Below are 11,797 nucleotides of genomic sequence, written 5' to 3'. Positions count from 1 at the left end.
GATTTACAAATGATTGGTCTGGGGTGTTAGCATGCAGAATGAGGAGCTCCATGTGCCAGATCCAGTCCAGGATTTACAAATGATTGGTCTGGGGTGTTAGCATGCAGAATGAGGAGCTCCATGTGCCAGATCCAGTCCAGGGTTTACAAATGATTGGTCTGGTGTGTTAGCATGCAGAATGAGCAGCTCCATGTGCCAGATCCAGTCCAGGATTTACAAATGATTGGTCTGGTGTATTAGCATGCAGAATGAGGAGCTCCATGTGCCAGATCCAGTCCAAGATTTACAAATGATTGGTCTGGGGTGTTAGCATGCAGAATGAGGAGCTCCATGTGCCAGATCCAGTCCAGGATTTACAAATGATTGGTCTGGTGTGTTAGCATGCAGATTGAGGAGCTCCATGTGCCAGATCCAGTCCAGGATTTACAAATGATTGGTCTGGGGTGTTAGCATGCAGAATGAGGAGCTCCATGTGCCAGATCCAGTCCAGGATTTACAAATGATTGGTCTGGTGTATTAGCATGCAGAATGAGGAGCTCCATGTGCCAGATCCAGTCCAGGATTTACAAATGATTGGTCTGGTGTATTAGCATGCAGAATGAGGAGCTCCATGTGCCAGATCCAGTCCAGGATTTACAAATGATTGGTCTGGTGTGTTAGCATGCAGAATGAGGAGCTCCATGTGCCAGATCCAGTCCAGGATTTACAAATGATTGGTCTGGTGTGTTAGCATGCAGAATGAGGAGCTCCATGTGCCAGATCCAGTCCAGGATTTACAAATGATTGGTCTGGTGTATTAGCATGCAGAATGAGGAGCTCCATGTGCCAGATCCAGTCCAGGATTTACAAATGATTGGTCTGGTGTGTTAGCATGCAGAATGAGGAGCTCCATGTGCCAGATCCAGTCCAGGATTTACAAATGATTGGTCTGGTGTGTTAGCATGCAGAATGAGGAGCTCCATGTGCCAGATCCAGTCCAGGATTTACAAATGATTGGTCTGGTGTATTAGCATGCAGAATGAGGAGCTCCATGTGCCAGATCCAGTCCAGGATTTACAAATGATTGGTCTGGGGTGCAGTGTTTAGCTTCTGGGAACAGTTAACATTGAAGGGTGAACATCGCAGATATCAAACCATTGCTCATTGATTGGCTGGCGTGGAAGCAGAGCCTTATGGGACAGGGTAGTGCTGTCCTGCAGCTCTTTGTCTCCGGCCATTCTCCAGACATAGGTCTCCTTGATAAAGTATATACTCTGATGGGAGAAGGAGAAGTAGACGGCATCCAGGTCACCCTGTGGGTGGTCTCCCACCACCGATGGAGGGAACACTTCAATGATTGCTTTGGGGTACCCAGGAACCACCCTGTGGCTGATCACATTGAAAGCCGTCACCTGCAGGCCGGACCAAGAGAGAAATAAATAGAAGTCACACAATGGTCAAATGTATCATTTTTCAATGTCAGTTTATTGTTACGTTCCCATAATGTTGTAGCTGTAGGTATGAACCATGGTATGGGCAGATGATAGAATTATAGCTGTATGTACTAACATTCACAGGGCCCATTATTGGGGCAGAGGAGAAACTTATGTAATATTTAGGTGTAACATAACAAGCTGCTATGCTAAATTACAGCAGAGCGGGCGGAGGGCTTTGGTGCTCAGACGGGTGAGAGCATGGCATGGTACCGACTATTATTATTAGCATGGGCACATACTGTACCCACCCTCCACCCCAACTCCTCTGCCAACTGCATCCGGATAGACATATGCAGGTGAGCATGGAGGGCAGAGCAGAAATGCGCCATTCCCCCATATTAGTCATGGTACATAGAGCCTTATACCACGGTGTATACAATCTACTGTCTTATGGTCTGTATCTCAGAGAGAAGAAGATGCCGCTTCTCACAGGGCAAAGGTGCCCATTTCTGTATGAGGAAAGATGCGGCTATTCCTCTGTATTGTGACGTCCCCAGGTGTGCCCACCATCATGAGCATCTATACCAGGCTTATTAGCTGGTAAATATACATATACTATCTAACATATATCATTATCCCTGCAACTCATATTAAGACGCATCCGGAAAGGGAACATATGGCTGTCGGCTGCATGCTGACATTCCGCTGCGGCCGCCAACCCAACTCTCCAAACACAGGATACGGGCAGCTGCAAATACCCCAATCCATCATTAGATTGTGCACTTACAGGTAACCCGCAGGGGTGCACAGCCCCCCCCCCCCAGCACTATGTAACAGCGTGAGTACAGAAAGCGCTAATATAAATCGCTACTGCCACCTGTAACCTCCCCATTGCTCCACACAAGACTCCACCTGCATACATGTAATCAGCCTGCAGTCCCTGTCTACTCCCTGCGACTGTGTTACCTGATGAATGAGCTGAGAGTGTATTGTGCTTCCACCCCTGCTGTATGCAGCCAATAGGGGATGGATTCTGCATGACTGGTTCACATTTCTATTATCAGCAATTATAAAATAGGCAAATAATTAAAAACCCTAATCATAACCCTAACATTAGCCGTAACACTGACCCCAACACTAACAGTAACCCTATCATCAACCGTAACACTGACTCCAACTCTAACCCTATCATCAGCCATAACACTGACCCCAACTCTAACCCTATCATCAGCCATAATGCTGACCCCAACACTAACCCAATCATTAGCCATAACAGTGACCCCAACACTAACAGTAACCCTATAATCAGCCATAACACTGACCCCAACTCTAACCCAATCATTAGCCGTAACACTGACCCAAACACTAACCCTATCATCAGCCGTAACACTGACCCCAACTCTAACCCTATCATCAGCCGTAACAGTGACCCCAACACTAACAGTAACCCTATCATCAGCCATAACACTGACCCCAACTCTAACCCTATCATCAGCCATTACACTGACCCCAACACTAACCCTATCATCAGCCATAACACTGACCCCAACACTAACAGTAACCCTGGAATCAAAAAAAGAAAAGAAAAGAAAACTCTTTTGGCTGGGGGCACAAACTTAATATAATCTATTAAATCATAGTTTATTACATAATCTTCAATTTACGTACATAAAAGACATAACACCATATATAGACAGACAAATTACACAAAGGTTGTATATTTAAGTATCACACTGTTAATTAAACTATTGTTGGACAAATGTATCGTGTTCTGGTCACTTAGTAGTCATTTAAAATGCTTATTGTGATCCAGAATATGTCCTCCAAGTATGAACTGCCGTGTTCATATGTCAAGGCAAAAAATATTTCTAAAAAACATATTGGACGAAGTATCTGTAGGGAATATCACCAGACTGCCCCCTTATAGTATGGGGTAATATCTGTCAATGATTTGGATTGCCGAAATGAAAGAAGGAAAGAAAGAATAGTGGGTATAAAAGAACTGCACACTTTGAGGAGTGTATTACTGCTGTTAATGTATCTGCATGCATGGAATGATATTAATGAGTGTGAACCTTCTCAGTGTCAGTTATAACAGTCAGAAAACTAAGATGAGTAATTGTCATACTGAAAAGAAAGAATCAAGAATGCCATGCCTCTGCTTTCATATCTCTATGCTTCAGCGGTATCGTGCAGAGGAGATAATGATGAGAGTACATATATTGACAATAATTGATCCCTTTTAATAGTTGCATCTGCTTTCGGTCCTACTGTGCCCGACTCCTGCGGGCCAGTACCGATGAGAGTGCGAAGAAAGATAGTAAAATTCGGCTAAAGTCTGTAGTATTCCACATACATATTAAATAAAGTAATGTACAAATACATATGTGTACTTTTAGATACTTCAAAAAATATCGTTCCGTTCCGACATGCCAGGTACCCAATAAGTAATTAAAGACATTTGCTAATGATATAATGCTCCATCCTCTATCAGAGTATTCTCTCTAGTTTTATGTCTAAACTCCGAGCCAATGATATGTGCTGTGAGTGTTTATCCTGCTGTCTATCCTGTGACTAGTGTCTTTCACTTTACATAAAGTAGTAGGTGAGAGCTCATGCCTTGTCTTGTACACCTGAGAGTAAGTATAGTCACAGCACACCTGAGGATCTAGACAGCATTAGGTATGGTAGAAAAACTCTAACACTATCGTTTGCTAGTAGATAGTGGTCTGGTTGATTTAATCGATGTTTCTCCTTTGATAACACCTAGAAACAATCATCACGATAGCCATTCCCCCGTTAATTGGGTATTTCAACTATCAGTAATGTTGTACTAGGTATCACTCAATATTATACACCTGTTGTCACAGGCTTGAATATACATTTCCCAATGAAACATCATGATTTACATATCCCTTGTGAATAGATGCTGTGACAATCGATGGTAATCATACTGTCACAGATATCGCTCAGAATTTGATCTAAAAGTTATCACAAGCTTGAATACAGATTTCCCTGGTCTCTGTCACCTCATTATTCTCAATTCTTACATCTAATGGCATAAGGGTGAGAGACTGTATGGCCACAGTGGTCACTGGCTCAGATATAGGTTTCCCTGGTCAGACAGCATATAACTATGGCATAGGGGTGAGAGACTGTATGGTAACAGTGGTCACTGGCTCAGATATAGGTTTCCCTGGTCAGACAGCATATAACTATGGCATAGGGGTGAGAGACTGTATGGTAACAGTGGTCACTGGCTCAGATATAGGTTTCCCTGGTCAGACAGCATATAACTATGGCATAGGGGTGAGAGACTGTATGGTAACAGCGGTCACTGGCTCAGATATAGGTTTCCCTGGTCAGACAGCATATAACTATGGCATAGGGGTGAGAGACTGTATGGTAACAGTGGTCACTGGCTCAGATATAGGTTTCCCTGGTCAGACAGCATATAACTATGGCATAGGGGTGAGAGACTGTATGGCAACAGCGGTCACCGGCTCAGATCTAGGTTTCCCTGGTCAGACAGCATATAACTATGGCATAGGGGTGAGAGACTGTATGGTAACAGTGGTCACTGGCTCAGATATAGGTTTCCCTGGTCAGACAGCATATAACTATGGCATAGGGGTGAGAGACTGTATGGTAACAGTGGTCACTGGCTCAGATATAGGTTTCCCTTGTCAGACAGCATATAACTATGGCATAGGGGTGAGAGACTGTATGGTAACAGTGGTCACTGGCTCAGATATAGGTTTCCCTGGTCAGACAGCATATAACTATGGCATAGGGGTGAGAGACTGTATGGTAACAGCGGTCACTGGCTCAGATATAGGTTTCCCTTGTCAGACAGCATATAACTATGGCATAGGGGTGAGAGACTGTATGGGTAACAGTGGTGACTGGCTCAGATAAAGGTTTCCCTTGTCAGACAGCATATAACTATGGCATAGGGGTGAGAGACTGTATGGGTAACAGTGGTGACTGGCTCAGATATAGGTTTCCCTGGTCAGACAGCATATAACTATGGCATAGGGGTGAGAGACTGTATGGTAACAGTGGTCACTGGCTCAGATATAGGTTTCCCTGGTCAGACAGCATATAACTATGGCATAGGGGTGAGAGACTGTATGGTAACAGCGGTCACTGGCTCAGATATAGGTTTCCCTGGTCAGACAGCATATAACTATGGCATAGGGGTGAGAGACTGTATGGTAACAGTGGTCACTGGCTCAGATCTAGGTTTCCCTGGTCAGACAGCATATAACTATGGCATAGGGGTGAGAGACTGTATGGTTTCAGCGGTCACTGGCTCAGATATAGGTTTCCCTGGTCAGACAGCATATAACTATGGCATAGGGGTGAGAGACTGTATGGTAACAGTGGTCACTGGCTCAGATATAGGTTTCCCTGGTCAGACAGCATATAACTATGGCATAGGGGTGAGAGACTGTATGGGTAACAGTGGTCACTGGCTCAGATATAGGTTTCCCTGGTCAGACAGCATATAACTATGGCATAGGGGTGAGAGACTGTATGGTAACAGCGGTCACTGGCTCAGATATAGGTTTCCCTGGTCAGACAGCATATAACTATGGCATAGGGGTGAGAGACTGTATGGTAACAGTGGTCACTGGCTCAGATATAGGTTTCCCTTGTCAGACAGCATATAACTATGGCATAGGGGTGAGAGACTGTATGGTAACAGCGGTCACTGGCTCAGATATAGGTTTCCCTGGTCAGACAGCATATAACTATGGCATAGGGGTGAGAGACTGTATGGTAACAGCGGTCACTGGCTCAGATATAGGTTTCCCTGGTCAGACAGCATATAACTATGGCATAGGGGTGAGAGACTGTATGGTAACAGTGGTCACTGGCTCAGATATAGGTTTCCCTGGTCAGACAGCATATAACTATGGCATAGGGGTGAGAGACTGTATGGTAACAGTGGTCACTGGCTCAGATATAGGTTTCCCTGGTTAGACAGCATATAACTATGGCATAGGGGTGAGAGACTGTATGGTAACAGTGGTCACTGGCTCAGATCTAGGTTTCCCTTGTCAGAGAGCATATAACTATGGCATAGGGGTGAGAGACTGTATGGGTAACAGTGGTCACTGGCTCAGATCTAGGTTTCCCTGGTCAGACAGCATATAACTATGGCATAGGGGTGAGAGACTGTATGGTAACAGTGGTCACTGGCTCAGATCTAGGTTTCCCTGGTCAGACAGCATATAACTATGGCATAGGGGTGAGAGACTGTGTGGGCACAGTGGTCACTGGCTCAGATATAGGTTTCCCTGGTCAGACAGCATATAACTATGGCATAGGGGTGAGAGACTGTATGGCAACAGCGGTCACCGGCTCAGATCTAGGTTTCCCTGGTCAGACAGCATATAACTATGGCATAGGGGTGAGAGACTGTATGGTAACAGTGGTCACTGGCTCAGATATAGGTTTCCCTGGTCAGACAGCATATAACTATGGCATAGGGGTGAGAGACTGTATGGTAACAGTGGTCACTGGCTCAGATATAGGTTTCCCTTGTCAGACAGCATATAACTATGGCATAGGGGTGAGAGACTGTATGGTAACAGTGGTCACTGGCTCAGATATAGGTTTCCCTGGTCAGACAGCATATAACTATGGCATAGGGGTGAGAGACTGTATGGTAACAGCGGTCACTGGCTCAGATATAGGTTTCCCTTGTCAGACAGCATATAACTATGGCATAGGGGTGAGAGACTGTATGGGTAACAGTGGTGACTGGCTCAGATAAAGGTTTCCCTTGTCAGACAGCATATAACTATGGCATAGGGGTGAGAGACTGTATGGGTAACAGTGGTGACTGGCTCAGATATAGGTTTCCCTGGTCAGACAGCATATAACTATGGCATAGGGGTGAGAGACTGTATGGTAACAGTGGTCACTGGCTCAGATATAGGTTTCCCTGGTCAGACAGCATATAACTATGGCATAGGGGTGAGAGACTGTATGGTAACAGCGGTCACTGGCTCAGATATAGGTTTCCCTGGTCAGACAGCATATAACTATGGCATAGGGGTGAGAGACTGTATGGTAACAGTGGTCACTGGCTCAGATCTAGGTTTCCCTGGTCAGACAGCATATAACTATGGCATAGGGGTGAGAGACTGTATGGTTTCAGCGGTCACTGGCTCAGATATAGGTTTCCCTGGTCAGACAGCATATAACTATGGCATAGGGGTGAGAGACTGTATGGTAACAGTGGTCACTGGCTCAGATATAGGTTTCCCTGGTCAGACAGCATATAACTATGGCATAGGGGTGAGAGACTGTATGGGTAACAGTGGTCACTGGCTCAGATATAGGTTTCCCTGGTCAGACAGCATATAACTATGGCATAGGGGTGAGAGACTGTATGGTAACAGCGGTCACTGGCTCAGATATAGGTTTCCCTGGTCAGACAGCATATAACTATGGCATAGGGGTGAGAGACTGTATGGTAACAGTGGTCACTGGCTCAGATATAGGTTTCCCTTGTCAGACAGCATATAACTATGGCATAGGGGTGAGAGACTGTATGGTAACAGCGGTCACTGGCTCAGATATAGGTTTCCCTGGTCAGACAGCATATAACTATGGCATAGGGGTGAGAGACTGTATGGTAACAGCGGTCACTGGCTCAGATATAGGTTTCCCTGGTCAGACAGCATATAACTATGGCATAGGGGTGAGAGACTGTATGGTAACAGTGGTCACTGGCTCAGATATAGGTTTCCCTGGTCAGACAGCATATAACTATGGCATAGGGGTGAGAGACTGTATGGTAACAGTGGTCACTGGCTCAGATATAGGTTTCCCTGGTTAGACAGCATATAACTATGGCATAGGGGTGAGAGACTGTATGGTAACAGTGGTCACTGGCTCAGATCTAGGTTTCCCTTGTCAGAGAGCATATAACTATGGCATAGGGGTGAGAGACTGTATGGGTAACAGTGGTCACTGGCTCAGATCTAGGTTTCCCTGGTCAGACAGCATATAACTATGGCATAGGGGTGAGAGACTGTATGGTAACAGTGGTCACTGGCTCAGATCTAGGTTTCCCTGGTCAGACAGCATATAACTATGGCATAGGGGTGAGAGACTGTGTGGGCACAGTGGTCACTGGCTCAGATATAGGTTTCCCTGGTCAGACAGCATATAACTATGGCATAGGGGTGAGAGACTGTATGGTAACAGTGGTCACTGGCTCAGATCTAGGTTTCCCTGGTCAGACAGCATATAACTATGGCATAGGGGTGAGAGACTGTATGGTAACTAGGGGTGTGCACTGGACACTTTTCGTGTTTTGTGTTTTGGTTTTGGATCTGGATCTTTCTTCGTGTTTTGGATCTGGATTGGTTTTGCCAAAACCACCCTTCCGTGTTTTGGGTTCTGGGTTTTGTGTTTTGGATCTGGATTTTTTCTTAAAAAATAAAAAAAAAACGCTAAAATCACATAAATGGGCCTTTTTTTGTTCCTACGCTATTAATAACCCCAATAACATTAATTTCCACTCATTTCCACTCTATTCTGAACACCTCACACCTCACAATATTGTTTTTAGGCCAAAAGGTTGTACCGAGGAAGCTGGATGACTATGCTAAGCGACACAAGGGGGCGGCACAAACACGTGGCCCATCTAGGAGTGGCACTGCAGTGGCAGACAGGAAGCCAATCAGCGTTATGGTGCCCATTTGCATGTAGCATGAACCCGGGAGATCCGTGCTACATGCATCTGTGTGATTGACACAGAGCAATGACAGGTCCGTGAGACCCGTCTGTGCTGCTGTGGTAAAAAAAAAAAAAAAAACCTGTGTAAAAAAAGAAAAAAATGGCGTGCACCCCCCCAAAAAAGAGCAACCAGCCCCGGGCATTAGTAACCCAGTGCTGGGTGTGCTTAAATACAGGGGACAAACGACGTAGGGGTCCCCTGTACTTAAGCACAACCAGCACCGGGCTAGTCAGAACCAGCGCTGGTTGCCAAAATACGGGGGACAAACGACGTAGGGGTCCCCTGTATTCTGCGCAACCAGCTCTGGGCTCTGATCCGGTCCTGGTTCTGGAAATATAGGGGACAAAAAATGAGTAGGGTTCCCCTGTATGTTCCAGAACCAGCACTGGACTTTTTCTAGCGGGGGGCTGATGCCACAGCCAGGGGAGCCCTTTCACCGGGCCCCCCAGCCGCAGCATCAACCCTGACCGCTAGTCAGCCCAGGCCGGGGATCCCTGGAGAGCTGGGGACCCCCCCAATAAAGGGGTCACCCTCTCCAGGGCACCCCAGGCCCAGGCTGATAGCCCGGGGCTATCCCCGCCACCCCTGGTGGCGGTGGGTGGCGGGTTGATTGTGTGGTGTGGTGTAAATAAAGAATATCAAACATTGTCTTTACAAGTAGAACTGCAAGTCCCAGCTAGCCTGCCCCGCATGCTGGTACTTGGAGAACCACAAGTACCAGCATGCAGGGCATTAAGGGCCCACTAGTACCTGTAGTTCACCTGTAAAAAAAATGTTTAAAAAAACACAGGACACACACACCGTGACAGTATAAGTTTATTAAACATACATACACACACACACACACACACACATGTACACATACTCACCTATGTAACCTGTAGCATCGGTCCACTTGTCCGGTAAAGTATCCCTAGGGGACCTGTGAAAAAAAACATACTCACCATCTCCTATGCGAGGTTCTGTCCTCTTCGTTCCAAAGTAGGCATCCCCGGACTTGGCAAAAAAAAAAAACGAAAACGCGATCCACGAACTTAGTACCGTTCTATAGAACGGTACTTCCCGAATGAGAGCTTAGCGGCGGGGTATCACCATGGAAACCCCGCTGCTAAGCGTTCATTGGCTGAGAGAGGTCATCTCCCGTCTCTCAGCCAATGAACGGCTCCCTCCATTGTAGTCAATGGTGGGAACCGCAGGGTAAACTTTAATAACCTTGCGGCTCCCAGCATTGACTACAATGGAGGGAGCCGTTCATTGGCTGAGAGACGGGAGATGGCCTCTCTCAGCCAATGAACGCTTAGCAGCGGGGTTTCCATGGTGATACCCCGCCGCTAAGCTCTCATTCGGGAAGTACCGTTCTATAGAACGGTACTAAGTTCGTGGATCGCGTTTTCGTTTTTTTTTTTTGCCAAGTCCGGGGATGCCTACTTTGGAACGAAGAGGACAGAACCTCGCATAGGAGATGGTGAGTATGTTTTTTTTCACAGGTCCCCTATGGATACTTTACCGGACAAGTGGACCGATGCTACAGGGTTACATAGGTGAGTATGTGTACATGTGTGTGTGTGTGTGTGTGTGTATGTATGTTTAATAAACTTATACTGTCACGGTGTGTGTGTCCTGTGTTTTTTTTAAACATTTTTTTACAGGTGAACTACAGGTACTAGTGGGCCCTTAATGCCCTGCATGCTGGTACTTGTGGTTCTCCAAGTACCAGCATGCGGGGCAGGCTTGCTGGGACTTGCAGTTCTACTTGTAAAGACAATGTTTGATATTCTTTATTTACACCACACCACACAATCAACCCGCCACCCACCGCCACCAGGGGTGGCGGGGATAGCCCCGGGCTATCAGCCTGGGCCTGGGGTGCCCTGGAGAGGGTGACCCCTTTATTGGGGGGGTCCCCAGCTCTCCAGGGATCCCCGGCCTGGGCTGACTAGCGGTCAGGGCTGATGCTGCGGCTGGGGGGCCCGGTGAAAGGGCTCCCCTGGCTGTGGCATCAGCCCCCCGCTAGAAAAAGTCCAGTGCTGGTTCTGGAACATACAGGGGAACCCTACTCATTTTTTTCCCCTGTATTTCCAGAACCAGGACCGGATCAGAGCCCAGAGCTGGTTGCGCAGAATACGGGGGACCCCTACGTCGTTTGTCCCCCGTATTTTGGCAACCAGCTCTGGTTCTGACTAGCCCGGTGCTGGTTGTGTTTAAGTACAGGGGACCCCTATGTCATTTGTCCCCTGTATTTAAGCACACCCAGCACTGGGTCACTAATGCCCGGGGCTGGTTGCTCTTTTTTTGGGGGGGGGGCACGCCATTTTTTTCTCTTTTTACACAGGTTTTTTTTTTTTATTTACCACAGCAGCACAGATGGGTCTCACGGACCCGTTAGTGCTCTGTGTCAATGACACAGATGCAAGTAGCACGGATCTCCTGGTCCGTGCGTGCATCTGTGTCATTGAAATACACAGCAGCACAGACGGGTCTCACTGACCCATCTGTGCTCTGTGTCACTGTCAATCACACAGATGCATGTAGCACGGATCTCACGAGTCCGTGCTACATGCAAATGAGCACCATAATGCTGATTGGCTGAGAGCCGTGACAGACGGCTCTGTCAGCCAAT

General features: G+C 46.8%; 1 protein-coding gene across 1 annotated transcript in view; it reads right to left on the bottom strand.

Moving 5' to 3' along the window:
* Positions 1–934: 934 nt before the first annotated feature.
* The window catches only part of LOC148474934 (matrix metalloproteinase-21-like), a 138,648-nt gene continuing 127,785 nt past the window's right edge, over positions 935–11,797 (bottom strand). The window contains exon 7 of the mRNA XM_088457968.1: positions 935–1,391. Coding sequence (XP_088314094.1) covers positions 1,083–1,391 — 309 coding nt within the window. The 3' untranslated portion in view covers positions 935–1,082. The remainder of the gene's footprint in view (positions 1,392–11,797) is intronic.

Source organism: Taudactylus pleione, unplaced genomic scaffold, assembly GCF_031769625.1.
Source record: "Taudactylus pleione unplaced genomic scaffold, aTauple2 ptg000798l, whole genome shotgun sequence".
Taxonomy (NCBI): Eukaryota; Metazoa; Chordata; class Amphibia; order Anura; family Myobatrachidae; genus Taudactylus; species Taudactylus pleione.
This window is presented reverse-complemented; position numbering and strand designations above follow the sequence as displayed.